We start from the raw sequence: 22715 nt of genomic DNA on the forward strand, positions 1-22715 counted from the left end.
GGACCGCTCAGGATTGGTATCACGTTCCCTTCGCCGATGAGTGTCGCATATGCCTTCAACCAGACAATCGTCAGAGACGTGTTTGAAGGCAACCCGGTCAGGCTGATCGCCTGAGACACACCGTCCAGCGAGTGCAGCAAAGTGAAGGTTTCCTGCTGTTTTGGGGTGGCATTATGTGGGGCCGACGTACGTTGCTGGTGGTCATGGAAGGTGCCGTCATGGCTGTACGATACGTGAATGCCATCCTCTGACCGATAGTGCAACCATATCGGCAGCATATTAGCGAGGCATTCGTCTTCATGGACGACAATCCGCGCCACCATCGTGCAAATCTTGTGTATGATTTCCTTCAGGATAATAACATCACTCGAGTAGAGTGGTCTGCATGTTCTCCAGACATGAACCCTATCGAACATGCCTGGGATAGATTGAAAAGGGCTGTTTATGGACGACATGACCCAGCAACCTCTCTGAGCCGAATCGCCGTTGAGGAGTGGGACAATCTGGACCAACAGTGCCTTGATGAACTTGTCGATAGTATGCTACGACGAATACCGGCATGTAACAATGCAAGAGGACGTGATACTGGGTATTGGAGGCACCGCTGTGTACAGCAATCTGGACCACCAATTCTGAATGTCTCGCTGTATGGTAGTACAACATGCAATTTGTGGTTTCCATGAGCAATAAAAAGGGTGGAAATGATGTTTATGTTGATCTCTATTCTAATTTTCTGTACAGTTTCCGGAACTCTCGAAACCGAGGCGATGCAAAACTTTTTTTGACGTGTGCATTTCTTTTTTTACTGTTTGTAACAGAAACTAACAGCTGTAATGCAGGGAAACCTTAAGAAAACAGCGTTAAACAGAAATTTTAAGTATTTGACAAGCTAAAAAGTATTCCTTGGAATCACACAAAAATTGAAAAATAGGTAAAACTACGTCTACAAAGTCTCGGTTATAGGGTAGTGTTGGACAAAACCTCAGGTTTACTTTGATTGCCATCAGCACCGTCGTCTGAATTGCATAACAGCATCTGTGTTTCTCTTTAACTCCTAGTAGGCAAATTATTACATCTAGCTTTCGTCAATAACGCGCCGCGGAGATGTAACATACCTCGCGTCCAGATATAAACTGTTAAACTTCCTTATTTGACATATATCATGCACATGAGCCATGCAATACTAAGCTCATAGCCCGTCTATGATGGTATATATTCGTGTGTTGACGCCTTCTTTAACCCTTTCACGTGATTGTTGCGTCGTGCGCTGTGGACGAGCGCGAGTCCCGCACGGCCGTGCTAGCTGTACGGCACATTCTTTACGCTGCCCGCGGCGTTACTCTGTCCTACTTTTACACTCGCAGTATATCGCAATTATTGGACATTTTACTGAATATTTAGTCGGGAAAATATTTATACAAATCACACATGTTTTTAATATTCTGTGTCATGTCTGTGCACAAATCCAAGTCTGGGGATGTCACAGAACAGCTGGAGTAGCACGTGTACCTGATGTAGCGGAAGCCACAATAGGTGTTTCATGTTCGTCGTCAGATTCGGACGATGATTCAGAGTCACTACCCGGCATGCGAGAAAGAGCGTCCTCCACAGTTTATCGCTTATCTGCCACATCACTTCTAGTACAAACTGAGGTTAACAACACGTCACTTCAGATTCGAAACGTGGCGGGAAATGAGCAGTCAACTGAAGCGAAACCAACGCTTTGTAACTGAATGCAACTGCCATCTAGTGACCCTTGTCAACTACAGACATTGAACAAACCCGCTAGATGATGCACACAGGTAGGCCAAACTTCCAGACAAGTCGAGCGTAGCGAAGCACTCGACTGCTGCAGTCCACCGACTGAACGACACATTTACTCCCGACTTCTACAGAAGTTCACCTTAGCGAAAAGGTTAATACTTCCAGCACTGAAATGCGTGAACAAGAATTTTCGTGCCGGCCGGAGTGGCCGTGCGGTTCTAGGCGCTACAGTCTGGAACCGAGCGACCGCTACGGTCGCAGGTTCGAATCCTGCCTCGGGCATGGATGTGTGTGATGTCCTTAGGTTAGTTAAGTTTAATTAGTTCTATGTTCTGGCGACTGATGATCTCAGAAGCTAAGTCGCATAGTGCTCAGAGCCATTTGAACCATTTGAAGAATTTTCGTGCGCCCAGACACAATCTCGTGTTTGTTCGTAAGATTGTGCTAAATGAAGCTTGGAAGTCCAACGATTTACTTTCAGGTGATAATAGCCCCCGTCATCGATGAAGTGTAGGAAGCATAGTCTCAAATTCCTACCGGTATTCCTGAGTCAGATGCGCAACGAGAAGATCCTGCCAGTGTAGCAACTACTGGGAAACTCTCGAATCCCGCCTTCTTGTAGGTTCTAACCGTCACAACTTAATTGTAATTACTATAAAATTGAGTGAATAGAAACACTTTTGAACTTCAAAAGATAAAAATGATATTTTTAAAAAGGAACATGAAAATCAAAATTATGTGAGATTATAGGTATTGTATTTATATTTATAATTAGTTTTGGACTTTATCTTTCTATTCACTCCGGTAAAAGAGGGGTCAACAGAAAAAGTAGTGTTAGTCTCATTATTATTTCCTATTTATTGGTCTTAGGGATGCCTCAAATGGCTCTAAGCACTATGGGACTTAACATCTGAGGTCATCAGTCCCCTAGACTTAGAACTACTTAAACCTAACTAACCTAAGGACATCACACACATCCAGGCCCGAGGCAGGATTCGAAACTACGACCGTAGCAGCAGCGTGGTTACGGACTGAAGGGCCTAGAGCCGCTCGGTCACAGCGGCCGGCTCTTAGGTGTGAATAGGGCTACGTCAGAATCTGTTCTGGATTTAGAAGAATAACAAAGAAATTTGATCTGGTTCAGCATAGTTTTATTTGACAGAAAAAGTAAAAAACGTTCCATAAATTGTACTTTTTGTTCTGTTTTCCAAATAAAAATTGTCATATCTCTAATTACTTTATTTTAACATGAAATTGATGAACTCGGCCTTTTTGTTTACACTTTAAGTCAGTGACATCATGTTTAAAAACCATGTCTCAATCTCAAGTTGTACCCCAGAAGTAACGAAGAGCTTTCGAACATCTCCTTGACTAAAAAAATGACTCATCTGTTAAAATAAACGCGTCTAATCGGCCTTTTTTCAATAAAATATCAACATAGCGTTGGCCTTCTAAATAAAAAATTGTACATCCATACGATCTAAATGACTGCCTACTTTTCCATATACTTTAATCACTACCTAATGTCCTGGGTTGAGAACAGTGCCAGATGCTTCATTTCCATCAAATTCTTTGTCTTCTTCTGAAGAAACTCTATCACTGTTTCTATTCACCCCAAAAGTTCTGAGAACAGAACCCTTCATTTTCAATTAGCCGGATGACAAGACAGACTAAAGTATATTTTAAAACTGAACTTTTGGTTAACGAAGCGGGATTGCACATCTGCTTACCGTGCACTATTAAAACAATAGAATTTATATTTGTAATTACAATTAAAGTTCGCAGTAAGCACATTCAGTAACACTTCCGATGTTTGTTTATAGTGATCAAAACGTGTATTGACAGTGTCGTCAGCTTTGAAATTCATAATCTCCCTGTTAAACTGGTTCAGTACCAAGGTGGACAAACCAACCTTTTAATGATGCTCCCATGTTTCGTTCTGACACGAAAACATAAAACTTTTTTAGAAGTTTCGATTCTATTCATCCCATTGTTTCTACTCACCCATTTAACGGTACTCTAATTTGAAACTTCCTATAGTCTTTTGCTATACTCCTGTTGCTGCTGATATTCATAATTATAAAGGCATCTAAATACAGTGTACAACGCAAACTACGTGTCACAGACAGTAGTAAACTCCTTAGCAGTGTAGTTGCAGCAGGTACTTTTGTAATTGTTTCGTGTTCTTGTTCGTAGTTGCTGCACCAGTCAGCGTCACACTGTCGTTGCACGTGCACGTTTCTGCATCTGAAATATTTAAAACGTCAGAACAAGTTTGGCGTTATGCCCCAGTCGACTTGAAAATTTTCAATTCGACCGCAAAACAGACAAAAAAAGCTGGAAGTTTCTACATGAGAATGCTATAGCTGTAGCTAGACAGAACACTCGACACGACGGAATGTTAGTTGTGAGCAGCCGTGGCTTGGGCGCCTCATCATTTGATTACGCTCGCCGCTCGCCGTGTTGGCAGCGTTGGGTGCATTTGACTGGTAGCGCCCCCTGCGCCAGGCTGCGCAGGCCCCGGCCCCCTCCGCCTCTGCTACCGACGGCGACGCGCAGTGTGCCGGCGTCCGCCTACGCAGTAGGTCGGCCGATGCTCCGCTCTCTAGTCGCGTAGTAACTCTTTCACATTTTCGTTTCAATTTTCGATTTAGGGTAACGGCAGCTGCTTGAACTAGAACTTAAAATGTAGATAACACGCTTTCGTGCTTAGTCATTCGGAGACCCTCGAGCAGTCGAGTGAAAACCTAAAATACCGAATCGTGTGTGTGTGGTGTTGAGCTTTGTATTTTTTACGCGGTAAACATTGGTTTTGTATTGAACAAGTAGATTCAGCAATGCCAGTTCGAAGAGGACACGTCGCTCCACGGACTACAATCATCGAGACAATTATACGAAAATTTGACACTCATAGTAAGTACACGATTTTATGACTAAGAGTTGGTATCTATTCAGTCATTAACGACAACTGATACAGATATCGAGTGTGCTCAGCGCCAAATTACGTGCTGCCCTGGTACAGATATAGCTGTGTAACGGTGTATCATTCGCAAGCGATTCCTGAGTGTGCTCTAAATAAACTGCGCGCTCGCAATACACCGAGGGCGCATTCTTAATTGCGTAAGCGAGCCTTTCCCCTGACTTTTGTCTGGAGGCTTTTTCGCTTAGTCGTTATATTATTTTATGCGCCTTCTGAGACGGTTATTTTTAAGTTATTTCGTAGTTTATTTTCACAATAGCTTATTGGTCAGATGAGAAAGAAACATGTATAAGAGTAAATTTTGAGCCTTCAATTAAACATATTTCCAATTCTGTGCTTGAAGCCTTTTAGCATTCTACCGTGTGTTTGTTGTTCCTGAAATTTCAAAGAATAAAGACTTTAAACGACGGAAATCATCTCTCTTTAAGCAAAAGGGTATATGTCATTTCCAACTGTATGACGTGCGTGATCCGATTATTAAGAGTGGCGCAGTTACGTGCGCGTCAGCTGCTGTAAATGTCAGGTCTGAATTGAGGTATTTACCGGGACCGCGCATTACAAATTTCATTCGTTAGAAATGTGCTTTTGCAAAATGTGACCCATGTTTACTTCAGTGAAGCTCTGCAATTTAGTCTTTTTGAGTATTTGCAAAGAGTTCAAGGAAGTATTAGCCGAACAAAAATCAGTTATATTGAATTAATTTTCTAGGGTTAAAGGAAAATGTGTTTTACACTACAGTCTAGATTTACTTATAGTCACTCGCTGAAATCTGCAATCCAAACCGCAATTAGTACTGCTATTTTGTAAAATAACAGCATTTGTAGAGAAACGTTACTTATGGAATACAAAAAATGTTATATAGATAGCAGCAATCAGCCATAATTTGGTTGTAAGTAACTTTATGTAAAAAATACCTTTACTCGTTTGGAATTTACCAAATTCATGGTCAGCGACTATTTACTAAGTTTTTTAGTCACGTATGTGAAACAAGCAGCATGAGACTTTTTGACGAAATAAGTGTGTAACCCCTGTTAAGGTGAATTAATTAGAATTCGAAACTGGCAACAAAGGTTTTCAAGTAAAAAGATGTAAAATCAAGTTGTGACTGATTTATACTTTCCATTACAATCGTTCTGATTTAGTGCACCAACGTGAGACTGATTATTATTTCAATATGTCTACTTCTAGTGATTTCTTTTGGACATATTGCGACACGAACATATAATTGTGCCCCCTGTCTTTTGGCATCTTGCAGAAGATGTAACACATGAGTGGAATACAGAATAGTTTGATGGTTCTGGTTGTTTTCAATGGCCGTGGCTCTGAAGATTCCACATATAGTACTTTTACTTTCGTTATACAACGCTCACTCCTACATCGCAGGTTAATGTTTAATTGTTGCGAGGCACCAGTAGTTTTATCACGTTGTTTTCTTCACAGGTGCAGAGTGAGACAACTACTTCTCTCGAAACCTCCGCAGCTTCATCGTGTGTGCGCCTCACAATTTGTGCTTGATGAATATATTTAGCTTCTTCATGAAAATTAGTGATTGAATGTTTGCTGAGATTTTCGCAAGATGAAAAAAAAATTCATGTGAGGTGCACAATTTTATTTAATACAAAAAATATAATGATTTCAGGTGGACACATAAACTTGATTAAAAGTATAAATATCCACCTGTGCACCAGTTTTATCCTTCTGAATAGTCAATTTTATGCAGTTGTGGGATAAGCGAATTATAAATGAGAAATCGTGAAAGTAAAGTTCTTTAGTTTGCTAGAGGAGTTGGTTGTCTTTGGCATGAAAGAGACATATTTTTCTCTGGATGCGTTGTTTTGCGCAGTCATCTGAAACAGTTGCAAAGGCGCTGTTCTGTGCAGGGCTGACAGTAGTAGCTCGCAGTTTAATTGTTGTTGTTAACAACGGAGAATGAACTAAAGTTCACATTAAATGCATCGTTAAGAAAGTTCTAGGTGGTCTAAAAACAGAAATGTAGAATGTTCCAAACTCCTGTCACCCCCTCTCGCTCTCTGTCCTCCCCTCTACTCCTTTAACAATAAGCCGTGTGAAACCAAGTTGACAGCGAACAACGATAAACTCGGCAGATATATTCGCTCCGTTACATTAAATTAAAAATTGTGTCAATGGAACATAAGCGCGAGTCGCAGCTATTAAAATTTATTTAGAATAAAAACTTCCAGTTATTACCATTTATGAACGACTTTTACAGGAAGAAAAGTTTCCACATTATTCTCTCAAGGAATAAAATTACAAGTAAATTTTTACCTGCTTTGCTTAGGAATTTCTTATTTGTATCCTTCTTCGTTTATGTGGAAGAAAACTATATTTTCACGCCAAAGACATTAATACAGCTTCAGTAACGTTACTCTGATATGCAACCGCATCATCATTTTATAGAAACTGGCAACGGCCGTGAAAGCCAATACAGTGTCAGGATACTCGATATGTTGTTTTATTTGAGTGTTGTGCAGTTGACGCTTAATATTTGTCAAGAAGGTGATAAAAATATCGAGGATACGAATTACACATTCTGATACAGGGATATCGCTGACAACCCGCTTCTCTGTTCTATACATAAACAGGTGTGTTCCAAGTATTAACAAGTGCAGGGTTGGCTAATTGACACGGTAACTATTAATTTGGCAAAGCCATCAAAGATGATCCACTGTTAGCTTGCATCATTTAAAGCAACTGAATCTACGTGTATATCCACATACCCACTCCGCAAGCCACTGTGTGGTCCATGGTGGAGGGTACCACGTACCGCTACAAATCATTTCCTTTCGTATTAGACTCGGAAATAGAGCGAGGAAAAAGCGACTGTCTATAACTGTATGTAAAACCCCTAATTTCTCTAATCACATCTTCGTGGTCCATCCGCGAAATGTACCTTGACGTCAGTCGTCCTTAAATCCCAGTGCTCTAAATTCCCTCAGTAGAGCCTCGCGAAAAGAACGTCGCCTTTCCTGTAGGGATACCCATTTTAGTTGACGAAGCATCTCCGTAATACTTGGGTGCTGATCGAACCCATCGGTAACAGATCTAGCAACACGCCTCTGAAATGCTTCGATATCTTTCTTTAATTCGACAAGGTGGGGGTCCCAGACACTCGAACAGTACTCAAGAATGGGTCGAAATCGTGTTGTATACGCCATCTACTTTATGTACGAACTACACTTCCCAAAAATTCTTCGAATAAAATTAAGCCCGCCACTCGCCTTCCCTACTACCAATCTGATATGCTCGTTCCATTCATAACGCTTTGCAGCGTTACTCCTAGACATCTAATCGATGCGACTGCGTCAAGCAGCACACTGCCGATGCTGTAATCGAACGTCACTGGATTGTTTTTCCCGCGCATACGCGTTAACTTATATTTCTCTTCACTTAGCGCAAGCTGCCATTCATCACACCTACTAGAAATTCTGTCTAAGTCCTCTTGTATCCTCCTCCTGCAGTCACTCAACGACGACACCTTCCCGTGCACCACAGCTTCATCAACAAGTAGCCTAAGTTGCTGCTCACCCTGTCCGTCAGGTCATTTATGTATATAGAGAATTAGAGCGAACCTATCTCCCTTTCTTGGGGCACTCCTGACGATACCCTAGTTTCTGATGAACGCTCGCCGTCTACGACAACATACTGGTTGATTTGATTACTTATGAAGTCTTCGAGTCACTCACATATCTGGGAACCTAATCGTTATACTCGGACCTTCGTCAACACTCTACCGTGAGGTACCGTGTCAAACGCTTTCCTCTGACGTCGAGAGATTTTGTATAATGCGTGTACTTCTTTCCTGTTTACATCTTTAAAGTTTCTCTACATTCTACAGGTAAAATAATCATTTTAGCGGTATCTAAGCAGTTGAGGAATTTTAAGATGGTAGGCCATCTCTCATATTTTCTATACACTTTTAAGAAGTTAGTTCGGCCATGTGAGTTAATTATGCCACCTAATTAACAGCTGTGGCATGTAAATGACCTGTGTGGAACTGCCATTTAGCCATGGGGTTTAACTATACATGCGCCCTTGTCGCTGGTTGGTCTAATACTTGTTCAGAAGTATTGTTGCGGCTTGTTTGTGCTATGGAACACATAGCATATCCTCAGCATATTCATAATAACGATTACATACCATCAACATCATTGCTACTGCATCGCAAATAGTGTGCTTATGTGCTTTAACAGTGGCTAGTGTTACGTGAGTACGGGAAGTTTGATACTCGCACAGAGACGAACATCTTTAAGTGCACTGAGACCCCCGAGTATCAGTTGAGTCGCAGAGAAGCTCTTCATACCTTCATGTATCGGACTAAGATTGTTTGTAAAGGGCACGAATAACTCGTGCGTGGATCGGAGAAGGTGAGTAAGCCTATTGCAGCACTTACGTAAAGCAGCTGATTGTGCAAGTGGAGCAATTGAACAATAACAACAACAAAGAGAACGGAAGAGTTTCATTTCGTTTTGATACACGAGTTTTCTGATGCTTTGGTAATTATATTCTGTTATTACTTTTCTATTTGACGTTTCAGTTACGTGACACAAAAAGAAATGGCGGGGTTATAATACAAGCTAAAACTAAAATACAGTGGTTCATTCATTTTATTTTTAAATTATGATTCTGTTTCCATACGCTGCAAGGCTCCATTGCTGAATTCGTGGAGCGATGATCCATACTCTCACTGTCTCTCATTTACTTTTACACACAAGTTGCTGGTCGCAGTATTGGAGAATTCGCTCAGATGTGGCAACTCATGGACTTGGGCGGATATTTGTTTTAATGATTGAGAATGTAAGAATCTTTTTGTTGATGCGACAAATGAAGAGACTGAAATATTGACTTCATTATACATATTCACATGCTATTCTGTACAGTATACCCGTCGTGGAAAATCAGTAAATTTTTGAGCTACTTCTCTCATCATTGTAAACTAATAGGGGTTCTAAAAATAAAAAAAAAATGGTTTGATTGAAGATTATGGAAGCGTCTGTTTTCATGGAAACGCTTAGTTTATACTAATGGGAGTAGCAACACAAAAAATTACTGATTTTCCGCGACGATTGTTCTTAACAGAATAGCAGAAGAACATATTTAATGAAGTAAATATTTATGTCACATATCACACAGTAAGTGGTATTCGGGGAACTTTCTGACTGATACACAATGGGCAACACACTGCTTCAGCAATTACATACGATGCGTAGCAAAAGATTCCTGAGTAGGTTTAGGAAATTTTTGTCTATAATTAGATGGTGTAATGTACGTATAAAATACTTTAGAACGTACATAAATATGGTAACTAAATTCATCATTAATCTTTTTTTCCAACTTTGAGGTAGTAGTGGATATCAACCTATACATCTGTATTTCATTCCTGCAGAACTTTATTAGTAAATAGCCGTGGATGGACAGGGAAAACACAATATTCAGCACTGAATATCCTGCTTTTGTATGAGTCATTTATTCTTCATTGAGCCGTTGTTATTTGAAATTCAGTTTACCAGAGTGACACAGAAAACAATATGGCTAAGCGTAAGCATTTGTCGTTCCCTGCAGGAGCCTAAGGAGACCTAGAAACTTTACCCTCATGCTAGTTACTCAGAGTCGAAAAGAAGCATATACTTAAAGAAATTTATTTTCCTCCTTTAAAAACTATATAATATTCCAAAACATAGATAACATTCTGGTGGCCATATTAATTACAGAATTGTCAGATTTTTTAAAAATAATTTTAGGAGTTCTTCTAAGCAGTGGAGAGGCCAGAGATCGCACTGAAGATCTAACCTTAACCTTTATCCACGGAGAGTAAACCGAGGTGTAACATTGAGCAGCGCATGCATCACTGCAGAGCTGTTGTACGTTAACAGGAGACGTCCTCCTAGTACTAAAATTACGCGTCATTAACAAAATGAGCACAAAGCACTCGGACTTCTTGAATTATAGTTTGCTTAGAGTCGCGTTACCATTGTCCACTTATAATTTCTCTTGGAAATGATACAATCTCTTCTAGACTACGAGACTAAATATTACTTCACGGAAACTAAAAGCAGTTAGCGGCCATATGTTTGAACCTGCACGTGTAAAAGTCTGAAAACTTGGCGACCAGTGTAACATGCTTATTCACAGCACTGAACTGTCATCATCCTTGGCAGTGGCTAGATTGGACTGTGTAAAAATTGGAATGTGTAAAAATTGGGACTTTGTACGGGCGCTGATGACTACACAGTTGAGCGCCCCATAAACCAAACATCATCATCATCATCATCATCATCATCAACAACAACAACAACAACAACACACACGGAGTCGCCTGTTGGTCAGATGCAGTATCGATATCTGCAGGAGCAATTGCTGAATCACTGGTCCGTGCAAATCCATTACTTCTCTACACGTCGCCACCTGAAATCGTTTAAAATTAAATGAGTCGATGGAGTTCCGATATTAGCCCTTGCTTCTAGGCAGTTTGACAAGACGCTGCTGGACTGGTGAAGGAAACTGATATTTTATTGTTTACGAAGGTCATCGTGCGAAAAATGATTAACGAACATAGTTGGTGTCTGCTGCACTCCTGCTTGTTAAGCATGTGCGTTTCCGAAAGTTGTGCTCTGATTAGCACAATGGAGCAAAAGGCGGCTTCATATCCTTGATCAGTTATACGATGTAGTTTTTCCCTGCTTTCCGTAAACTACTTCAGGTGATTTGGGGTTCGTTGCTTAAATGAACGCCGAACTATCTTTCCTTCCCCATTCTCGTTCCATCCGAACCAGTATTTCGCCTCTGAGTACGTCGACGGAACTTTCAAATCGACAATCGCTCCTTTATTTTTCTTAACTGAGGAGAGAACCTATAGAATTATTATATATGAACTGGAGGACACTCACAAAACACAGTTATTAGAAGAAAAAATATTAGACGTAGTGTCGGAAGGAAGTAGAACAAGATTTTATGTCCGCCGGGCCTAAGTACAAGCTCGGATCGGGGGAGGGATGAGGAAGGAAATCGGCCGTGTCCTTTCCCAAGGCATTTACCTTAAGCGATTTAGAAAAACAGTGAAAAACCTAAATACAGAGATCTGAACCGCCGTCGTCATCACATCGACACAGGATGTTGAAGCACATACATCAAATTAAACTTAACATGGATGTCGAATGGAACGTTCGTGCAAAACGTTGTACATAGGAATCTAGGCAAGAGAAGAAACACTTCCTAGAGAACAAAAAAACAGGTAAGCGAAAAATGGATCTGGACACGGAGTAAAAAGTGGATCCCTACACAGAGTCTAAAGAAACAGCGTCAAGTGCGTTGCGCATCTTGGGCAGCAGTACTGAGGACGATGCATATGGAATCAAATGGCAAACCTATCAGATACTTGAAGCTTCGAGCTAAGATTGGGGATAAACAGTTCAATCAACCAAACAGGAAATCGTGCACGGGAAAGTGTTTGAGTATGACAACATATAATATTAGAAGAACTATATTAAATTTGAGCCGTGGAAGGTTCGTAAAATCAAGGTCGTTGTGTCTAATAAACATGAGTGGGAAGAAAAGATCCCGTTGTAAAAGAATAAGATGCATACTAACAAGGGAACCTCCCCATCGCACCCCCCTCAGATTTAGTTATAATTTGGCACAGTGGATAGGCCTTGAAAAGCTGAACACAGATCAATCGAGAAAACAGGAAGAAGTTGTTTGGAACTATGAAAAAATAAGCAAAATATACAAACTGAGTAGTCCATGGGCAACATAAGCAATATCAAGGATGATATACGCACAGGAGTGCTGTGGTCCCGTGGTTAGCGTGAGCAGCAGTAGAACAAGAGGTCTTTGGTTCAAGTCTTCCCTCCAGTATAAAATTTTACCTTTTATTTTCAGACAATTATCAGAGTTCAGGCACTCACCCATAGTCAACTTCGCTCTCCAAAATTCCAGGACATGTTCAGATTTGCTTGGACATATGTAGGATTTGGCGGTCTACACACGGAAAAATTTGAAAACGTGAAAAACATATGTTTTGACAGAGCACAGAGAAAACTGTGCGACTGTGAAACTGTTGCATTCATTTGTTGCAGTTTATGTGACATACTCTTATGTTTTCATCACTTTTTTGGGAGTGATTATCACATCCACAAGAAAACCTAAATCGGGCAAGGTAGAAGAATCTTTTTACCCATTCGCCAATTGTGCAAGTTGGGTGGGTCGACAACATATTCCTGTCATGTGACGCACATGCCGTCACCAGTGTCGTATAGAAAATATCAGACGTGTTTTCCTGGATCAAATGTTTTCGGTTCCCATTGGAGTGGCACGTCCTTTCGTCTAATCGCACGGTTTTGCGGTGCGGTCGCAAAACACAGACACTAAACTTATTACAATGAACAGAGACGTCGATGAACGAACGGACAGATCATAACTTTGCAAAAATGAAGTAACTAAATTTTTCGCTCGAGGGTAAACTTGAACCAAGGACCTCTCGCTTCGCAGCTGCTCACGCTAACCACGGGACCACGGCGCTCTTAAGCCCGAATTTGTCTTAATGTTGCCTATGTTGCCCATGGACTACTCAGTTTGTATATTTTGCTTATTTTTTCATAGTTCCACACAACTTCTTCCTGTTTTCTCGACTGATCTGTGTTCAGTTTTTCAAGGCCTATCCACTGTGCCAAATTATAACTAAATCTGAGGGGGGTGCGATGGGGAGGTTCCCTTGTAAGAGCGTAAGACGGGAATAATAGAGGACCGCAGAGAAGAACAACTGGATGTATTCCGGGCATTCAACTTTTTCCACTTGACTGTTATCAAATGTATTTCTTTACGATCGCGATTTCGGCTATTATGCCAGCTGTCACGCCTGCTACAGGCGCAGTGATATATGGAAGTGTAGTATTGTTATGAATTATTACATGTAGTGCAACGCCCTTTCGTGTAGATGCTGAGGAATCCTGTGTTATTGTCCAAATGGCACGGAATAAATGAATATTCTTGACACGGGAATAACGACTTTAAGAGAAATGAATGTACCTTGACGCGCTTCATAGTGAAATATTGCGTAGGAATGGCACAATAGCCGAAACGATAATCGGAAAGAAATGCATTTAATAACATCGTAATACATTCAATTACTGCATTCACAAAATTCTTTAGGACTGTGGATGCAAGTAATTCAAATGTAGGTGGATTCCGTAAAGATCGCCCACGTATGCATGGGGTTCCCTTCATCCACAGATGGAAGATAAGAAATTAATTACAAAACGTAAATAACAAGAGACTGACAAAGTGAATCAAAGTAGGCTGATGTAGAAAAGTGAACTCACAGGCATCGATAGGAAATTACACTCGTCGTTAGAAGCCTGTGCGAATGTATCGCTTTTGTTGTAGGCAATTCCACTGATGGGGCAGAGATGATCTGTGGTACTGTCTCCCTCATTTCAGACCTGGAATGTATCGTAAAACAATAAACAGGGAAAGGAAAGAATAGATCAACCATTGCCGGTGACCACATCCCTGTTCCTTACCAAATAAGTTTACACTAAGCACACAATTATATCACTGCGCCAATATTTTATGCGAACGATTTAACTTTCTGGTTAATTTTTTGTATCATCGAAGCGAATTTTCGTCAATATCTGACACTTAGTGCTCTAGGATATTCGGTAGCTTGAAGCAATACTATTGATTCCGGAAATAGTTTACTCCAGTTAACCGTGCTTTGATTATCACCTGAATTCTCGTATATTGGATCTGCTTGGTAGGTAGACAGTCTTTCAGCGTAATTCGTTGATACAAATTTGACGTATGTATTCGTCAGCTTACGATGCTGACGGTGGAGGTGGCATGTCCGTGCTCTACTTCAGCTACTTTCTGCCGAAAATCACTACAGAGTTATGTAACTTTGTAAATGGAGGTCAGGACTTCCAGTCACGTCATGTTTAATGTTTCTAAATGCGAATACCCTTTCTTGTCTGCTTCGCATTAACGCGGTGTGGAGTTAGTGTGTTTCGACAGGGGTAAGTGCTGCAAAATGTTACATCTGCCAGCAAAGGACATGTTAGATGGCAGACGAATGTTAATGCGTAATAGGTGAGAAAAGTATGTCAAAAACCGAGGAAAGTTTGACAAAATCCGCACTTGGTTCTAGGCTGTAAGACGTTCTTTCTACACGGGGCTCGCGCTTTGTGTCATTTCTGCTCTGCAGCAGGAAGAGTTGGAAGAATCGTTCTGGAGTGGTTGTTCTGAATTAAACAGCCACCATCGAATATTCCTCCCCTGCCTTTCACTAACAGATTCGCAGAGAATGAATACTTTTATTCTGTGTGACCTCCGTAATTAATGTTAATAAGTGTTAAAGATCCCTTCTCTAGTCGCCATCTTCGTGTCTAAGAATATTCTTACATTTTCTATACATTTTCTGTTGGTATTTTACTTACCGCGCCTCGCCCTGACAGACTAAACCTGCTTGGTATCAGTAAATGGTAAACTTGGCGCAGTTTTAGGCGTCATTGCTTAGTATGTGTCAGTAACGCGAGTATTGGTGGCTCAACATGTCTCCGACTTACGAAGAGTAAATTCCCGCGATCAAGACTTAATATTGAGTTATTGGTTATATCGATTACTAAATCTCTGTTACCTATCATTGTTCTTTTTATTTCTTGTTATAACTGGTTTCAAACAAGTAGTAGACTTGGTTGGTTGTTGTGCTGCAAGAGTCTGCACAACATTTCGCTGATGGCCTTAGAAATATTTTCTTTGAGAATTTATTTTGTCAGGTTAATTGTGCATTGACCATTAGTACGTTTCTATTCATGTTAGTTGCAGTATGTAGAGTATGTATCATTGGCAGAACTGAATCCCTAAGTCTGTATAAAGAATTGAAAGAATCCCATACCTAATCTGATTGCAGTGTAAATGGTAAGCCGTTGAAGCGCCTAACGTCGTTGAAATTCCAACTGGCAGCAGTACGAAGCGACATGAAATGGAACAAAGATGTAAAATCAGCAGTAAAGACTAAGATCTGCTGTGAGGGTCCTGAGAAAGAATGGTGCATCAATAAAGAAAACAGATTGAAAAATGGTAGTGGAAGCAATTCAAGCGTAGGTCCTACTGCTCCGGTGTTTGAAGTCCGTTTTCAGTAGGTATGGCAGCATTTATCGAAGGAATTCAGAGGCGTTTTTGGTCAGTATAGCCCCTATAGAAATGTACCGCATATACTCAAGCAACTTAATTCTTTGAAAAACAGGCATCGCTGTGCTCGCAAAACCGTGTTGAGTAAATTTGGAAAACCCGGGAACTGAGGTAGACTGTTCAACACTTTTATTTTGCATTCATCATATATCTGACGTAGCCATCACGAAAATAATAGAGATTAGAGCATTTTTTTCAGCCCATACGCGAATGAAGTGGGACAATAAGGGGTTAATACTACTACAGGGTGTCATCCATAATACAGTGTGCAGTGGCTTGCGGAGCAGATATATGCGGAATTTCGCGCACGTCATCCGTCTACGAAGAGAATAACATTCGCGTGTTTATGTGCTTATTTCGTTAGTACGGCAGACAGGAATAAATGCACTGCCATTCCCGCAGATTGGTTTGAGAAATTTCTTTGATGGGTACTTTTCAATACGGGACAAAGTCCTCTGGAATATTTAGCAGCTTCATCTGATGCCTGTGATACTGATATGAAATATGTAGTTAAAATTAGACTTGAGTTGGCACGTATTTCAATTTAAGAGGTAATAACAAACTTATCACAGATATGTGAATGTATATACACTGTTGTGCATAAGGTAATTTTTAACTCTGTAACATAGCCACTCATCATCAAGTAGAAACCAATTTGGAATACTTACTTATCTGATTACATTACAGCTGCGAAGATGTACAAAAGCTTTATTTTACGAAACATTCAAGCTGTTTCATATTATTAATAATGTATACATCAGCTGGTTCTACTAAGAAATTATTCATTGGAGTAATGGAGTTGACCACTAATAAATTCTTTAAACTCCTCTGAAACTGAACTTTACCAATAACTAAACTTTTTATGGCTGTTGGTACGCTATAATGTGTGTACCTGAGTGATGGACACCTTTCTAGACCAAAGTAACTAATTTTAAATATTTGTGTAGATTACTCGCATTTCTAGTACTGATGCCATGATCTGAGATGCTGGGTTCAAAACGGGGTATGTTACCCGTGACAAATTTCGTGAAGGATTAAATGTATTGCTAGCCATTAAAACTGCAACACCATGAAGATGGCAAACAACAAAGTTTACTAAATGCTTGCATACGCACATAGGATGTAGGAGTAACATCATATACGAGGTTATTCGGAAAGTAAGCTCCGATCGGTCGCTAAATGGAAACTACAGTGAAAAAATCCGACGAAACTTCGCCCATATATGTTGGACAGTATGTCTAGTATGCCCATAAATCGCGTCTCGCCGCTCTTTTCAGTATGAGTGCACACTGAGAACGTAAAGATGCCTAGAAAATAGTGACTCCCACGAAATTTGTGTGCCTGTTGAGAAATTTCTCCTGATTCCATGGCAACCCCACATAGCGTAACTTTCATGCATTTCCTTCTTTGTGACAATTTCTCGGCCGCAAACTGCAGGGTTAATGAGGACGTTCCTGCAGCGTTTTCGATGGGAAGTGTTTGATCACCCACGGTGCATCCTGGACTAGGCTCCCCCTGATTTTCATCTCTGCTCTCATGAAGACCACATTTTGGCACAGACAACGAGCTGCGGACCAGCATAGAGAATTGGCAAACAGCATAGGCGACTGCCTTCTGTGACAAGGGTTTTGGAAAGTTGGTACAACGCTGCGTCAGATGTCTAAGCCAGGGCGGCGACTATGTAGAGAAGCAACCGGAAGGTGTAGCTAACTCTTACAAATAAAACATTTTTGATTTTCACTGTGGTTTCCATTTTGCGGCCAATTGTGCCTTACTTTCCGAATAAGCCTGTATATAACGTAAGCGGGTTTCTCATGGAGAAATCGCATTTTAATGTTTTATGTTTTATGAGAAGATCGTGTTGTGTCTCGCGTAAGGTGATATGTCTACCAGCACATACCGTAATTTGACAGTCGTAGTATCCTGACTTATTGAGACTGCGGTTTGTAGTTACGCAAAATTGTTACTCGCGTTGGTCAGGATCCCACACCTGTCATGCGAATATCGAATCGATGGGTTCAGCAAGGCCATATTCAACGCCATGCAGAATCTCAACGGCCTCATGTGGCTAGCGCCACAGAGAACGTGTTGTCCGCTCGGCAGTGCAGGGTCATATAGCCATCTCACGTACCAGGGAACTTCAAAAAGTAAGTTACACATTACTGTGGCAGCCCAGGTAACTTTTATTGAATCCAGCACTGCACTCCAAAGTGACACAGGTACGTCACACTATTTTTAACATCGTCATCAAGTCTCTGTAATGATCTCCGTTCAGTGCGATAATCTTACGTTACCTTAAAAGGGGGAGCCTGTGTGCCCGCGTGGTACTACTCTACTGGTCGACGTCGGAGCCAACATATTGCTGCATAAATAACCTCCCCATCATCCACGTACTGCTTCCGCGGAGTGCATCCTTCATTGGGCCGAACAGATGGAAGTCGGAAGGTACGAGATCCGGGCTGTAGGGTGGATGAGGAAGAACAGTCTCTTGAAGTTTTGTGTGCTCCTTTTGGGCGCGTAGACTTGTTTGAGGCCTTGCGTTGTGGAGAAAGAGAAGTTCGTTTCCATTTTTGTGGCGACGAACAAGCGGAAGTTGTTTCGTCAAGCCGGCCGGAGTGGCCGTGCGGTTCTAGGCGCTACAGTCTGGAGCCGAGCGACCGCTACGGTCGCAGGTTCGAATCCTGCCTCGGGCATGGATGTGTGTGATGTCCTTAGGTTAGTTAGGTTTAATTAGTTCTAAGTTCTAGGCGACTGATGACCTCAGAAGTTAAGTCGCATAGTGCTCAGAGCCATTAGAACCATTTGTTTCTTCAATTTCCTGGGGGTAGCACAGTACAGTTCTTAGTTGATCGTTGCACTATGGGGGAGGACATCAAACAGAATAACCCCATCAGAGTCCCAGAAGACCATCGCCATGACTTTACCGGCTAAGGGTGCGGCTCTTAACTTTATCTTCCGAGGAGAGGTGTTGTGGCGCGGCCGGCCGCGGTGGCCGAGCGGTTCTAGGCGCTTCAGTCCGGAACCGCGCGACTGCTACGGTCGCAGGTTCGAATTCTGCCTCGGGCATGGATGTGTGTGATGTCCTTAGGTTAGTTAGGTTTAAGTAGTTCTGAGTTCTAGGAGACTGGTGACCTCATATGTTAAGTCCCATAGTGCTCAGAGCCATTTGAACCATTTGTTGTCGCGCCACTCCATAGATTGCCGTTTTGTTCCCGGTTCGAAGTCATGAACCCAAGTTTCATCGTCTATAAAGATGTTCGACAAAGAATTGTCAGGACCAGCTTTGTAAAGCGCAAGCAATTCCGTGCAGATGGTCCTTCGTTGCACATTGCGGTCTTCTGTTAGGAGGCGAGAAACCCAGCAGGCACACACCTTTAAATACCCCAACTGGCGGACGAGTGTGTCAGCGCTACTAACAGAGCCGTCCAATTGTGCAGCGAGGTGTTTGGCGGTGATTCGTCTTTCAGGTCGAATGAGAGTGTCCGCACTGTCCAACATTGCATTAGTCCCAGCTGTGTGCGGCCGGCCGACACGCCGGAGGTCGGACAGGAGTGCTCAATCTTGTTGTGATAATGACAGACGCCTCGCCCAACGACTCACCGTGCTTTTGTCTACTGCCATATCTCCGTAGACATTCTGCAAGCCCCTATGAATATCTGCGATGCACTGGTTTTCTAGCAAAAGAACCGCAACGAAAGCTCTCTGCTTGAAAAGCACTACGTATAGAGCCGCCACCAGTCGGAACTCCATCAAACTATGGGGGCTAAATTGTGAATATTCTCCGGTTTCCCACAACAAACGCCGTGTTACTTTATTCGTGGCTGTAATTTTCAGCAGCTGTAGCATATATTTCTTCAGGACAAAATTCAGTCGCCAGTTGGAAATATACTTTTATTAAGCTTTATCGGTTTCGGCAAATTGTCATCGCTAGAAGCCTACATAACGAGGGATATTACTTTAGACTTTGCCTATACATTTATGTGAAGCGTAGTAAGTATATCACAGAAAGTAACGTAGTATTGGTTTAGCAGCTGTCAATATCTTCTTCATAGAATCTTAACGCTAAGGCATGTCAACAAATTTACGAGGGTTGCCCAGAAAGTAATCCACCACATTGTTTTCTTCAACAGTTCTTTATTGAGCATAATGAGAATTACACACACGAAAGAATGGCGTTTTATCTACACACCCTATTTCTCTACGTGATCTCCATCCCGTTCTGTGACCTTACTCCAGCGAGACACAAGGGCGTATATGCCCTGGAGGTACCAATCCTTCTCCTGGTGGCGGAGCCACTGCTTCACTGTGTGAATCACCTCCTCATCGTCCTCAAAATGTCCTCCACGAATGGCATCCTTTAAAGGCCCAGACAACGTCAGCTCGCTGCAACATGTCAGGTGTGACAGCCGTGGATGGTCCCCTCGATCGCTGCAAATCGTGGAGCTCCGCCGAACCGCCACGTGATGACCTCACCCTCCGTGCCCAGCGACTAACTGTACTTCTGTCGACAGCAGGTGCTCCATAGACTTTGCACAAGCGTTTGTGAATATTACCCGCAGCGAGAAATTCAATGACGGCACGTTGTTTGTAACGTACATCACCTACAGACGCCATTATGAAACAGTCGCGCAGCTACGCTATCTGTCGGAAGTGACAAACTTGGCGAGCTCACTCAGGAGACTTCAGATAATACATACGTAACATTTCGCATTCGTAGCATTGTTTTCGGCTGAGAAAAAAAATTACGGTGCATTACTTTCTGGGCAACTCTCGTATATCTAGTATGTGATTGTTTTTTATGTACGCTTTTATAAATGTTCCTTGCTGCTAGCACAACAGATACCTAGATGTAATTCAGTTACTGTAAATTGTCCATCTGTGTTTAAAATAATTACATTTCTGGATATACCATGACTTTACGCTTCTGTGAAGCCGATATTGACATCTACTAAACCACTACGAAATACGTTTCTTTAGTAGACTTCACATATATGTATAGCCAAGATCTAAGGATTTATAGTATCGCTAATTTTGTAGTCTTCTGAAAACGACAGATTAATTCGTTGAAAACGGTAAAACATAATAAAAACATATTTGCAGCTGACGACTGAAATTTATCCTGAAAAAATTCTGCATTTTTTCAACCGAAATTGTCCGAGAAAAAAACTGTGTTACGTTACTTATTGAAGGCCATTCGCAGGCTGGACATTGTCGCCTTGTAATGGATGTGGAATGTCGATGGCATTCCTTTCCGATGACATCACACACGTGTGTGCGGCCTTACTCAAATTGTTGGGGCCATTTCACTGCGGCTGGACGCGACGTTGCATTTGGGCCGTATTCCGCCAGTATTTCCTGGTCAATTTGTGTGCAATTTAGATTTAGCTACGAGAATTGTACTGACCCGGGCATTTCAAAGTTTGAGCACATTTCCACTTGCCGCGCCATTTTACTTCAACACTGTGATACACCTGTTATCCGCACCGCAGCAGAACTGTGTCTAAGGAAACCCGGAACATGTACTCTCGTTTGACAGTGCGCCGCTCTTGTTGCGCAATGGTCTGAGCGTAGGACGACATCTCTAACTTACTTTCTGAAGTACCTACGTACCTCGAGTCAATATATGGGCTTGTTTGCAGCAAGAGAAATAACAACACGCCCAGTGCTGCGACATCTGGAAGACCACTAGCGGTCATCACAGTCCCTTGTTGCGGCTTCCCTTAATGCGGCAAAACAGAAATGCGCACTGATAGTGGTGGGTGAGACTCTTTTGAAAAGAGTTCCGGTTGCGTGTGCAACATCACGATGCCATCATGCGCGCGTAGATATAACGTTGTCTGATTGAAATCGTCATAGTCTTCTGGACTCAGCATCTGCCTTTATTGGAATGGGATGACACGATGTAAATCACCTCTTATTCACACAGCCACTCATTTGAACAGTGGCAGCAGCTTTTCTGAGGTATTAAAGTCGGGAGCTGTACCCTCTCTTCGAGGTATCAGTGATCTTACTTTCAACAAGATAAGACAAGACTGCATATTGAGCGTGCTGTCCTGATTTACCTCTACACTCTGCAAACCACTGTACCGTGATCGACTAAGGGTGCCCCCATTGTAAATAACAGGTGTTATGAGTTCTGCCCGTTGCACTCATGTATGGAGTTCAGGACTGTTGATCGTTCAATCGCCTTTGTGCGCAATGTAATAAGTCTAGTCTTGTCCTCGCATTTCCTACGTGAGCGATGCGTTGGTAGTTATAGTGCATTACCAGATTCATAATTTAAAGCTGGTTCTTGAAAATTAGTACGTAGGCTTTCGAGGCATAGTTTGCGTCTATCTTCAAACGTCTGCCAGTTTAGTTTCTTCAGCATCTGCGTGACACTCCCCCATGGGTAAAACAAATCTGTGACCATTCGTGCTATCATTCTCTGATCCCCTATTAATCGTATTTGGTACGGGTCCCACATACTTGTGTAATATTCTAGGTTTGGTCACACGAGTGTTTTGTGAGCAGTCTCGTTTGTAGTATTGTGCCAATGAACCTAGGTCTGTCCCCAGCTTTACCTACGACTGAGCCTATGTGATCGTTCCATTTCATATACCTACAAATTGTTACATCCACATGTTCGTATAATTTGATCGATTCCAGTTGTGACTCGTTGATATTGTGGTCAAAGGATACTACGTTTTTTTCGTTTTATGACTGAGCTGTTTTACATTTCTGAATATTTAAAGCGAATTGCGTCACTTGAAATCGTATCAATACCCGA

General features: G+C 41.8%; 1 protein-coding gene across 2 annotated transcripts in view; it reads left to right on the forward strand.

Moving 5' to 3' along the window:
* The first annotated feature begins 4337 nt into the window (after positions 1-4337).
* Positions 4338-22715, forward strand: part of LOC126248620 (potassium voltage-gated channel subfamily H member 2-like) — a 1319698-nt gene continuing 1301320 nt past the window's right edge. For both annotated transcript variants that reach the window (XM_049949785.1, XM_049949783.1), the window contains exon 1: positions 4338-4677. In XM_049949785.1, the coding sequence (XP_049805742.1) occupies positions 4602-4677 (76 nt within the window). In that variant the 5' untranslated portion in view covers positions 4338-4601. The remainder of the gene's footprint in view (positions 4678-22715) is intronic.

This window comes from Schistocerca nitens, chromosome 3, assembly GCF_023898315.1.
Source record: "Schistocerca nitens isolate TAMUIC-IGC-003100 chromosome 3, iqSchNite1.1, whole genome shotgun sequence".
NCBI lineage: Eukaryota > Metazoa > Arthropoda > Insecta > Orthoptera > Acrididae > Schistocerca > Schistocerca nitens.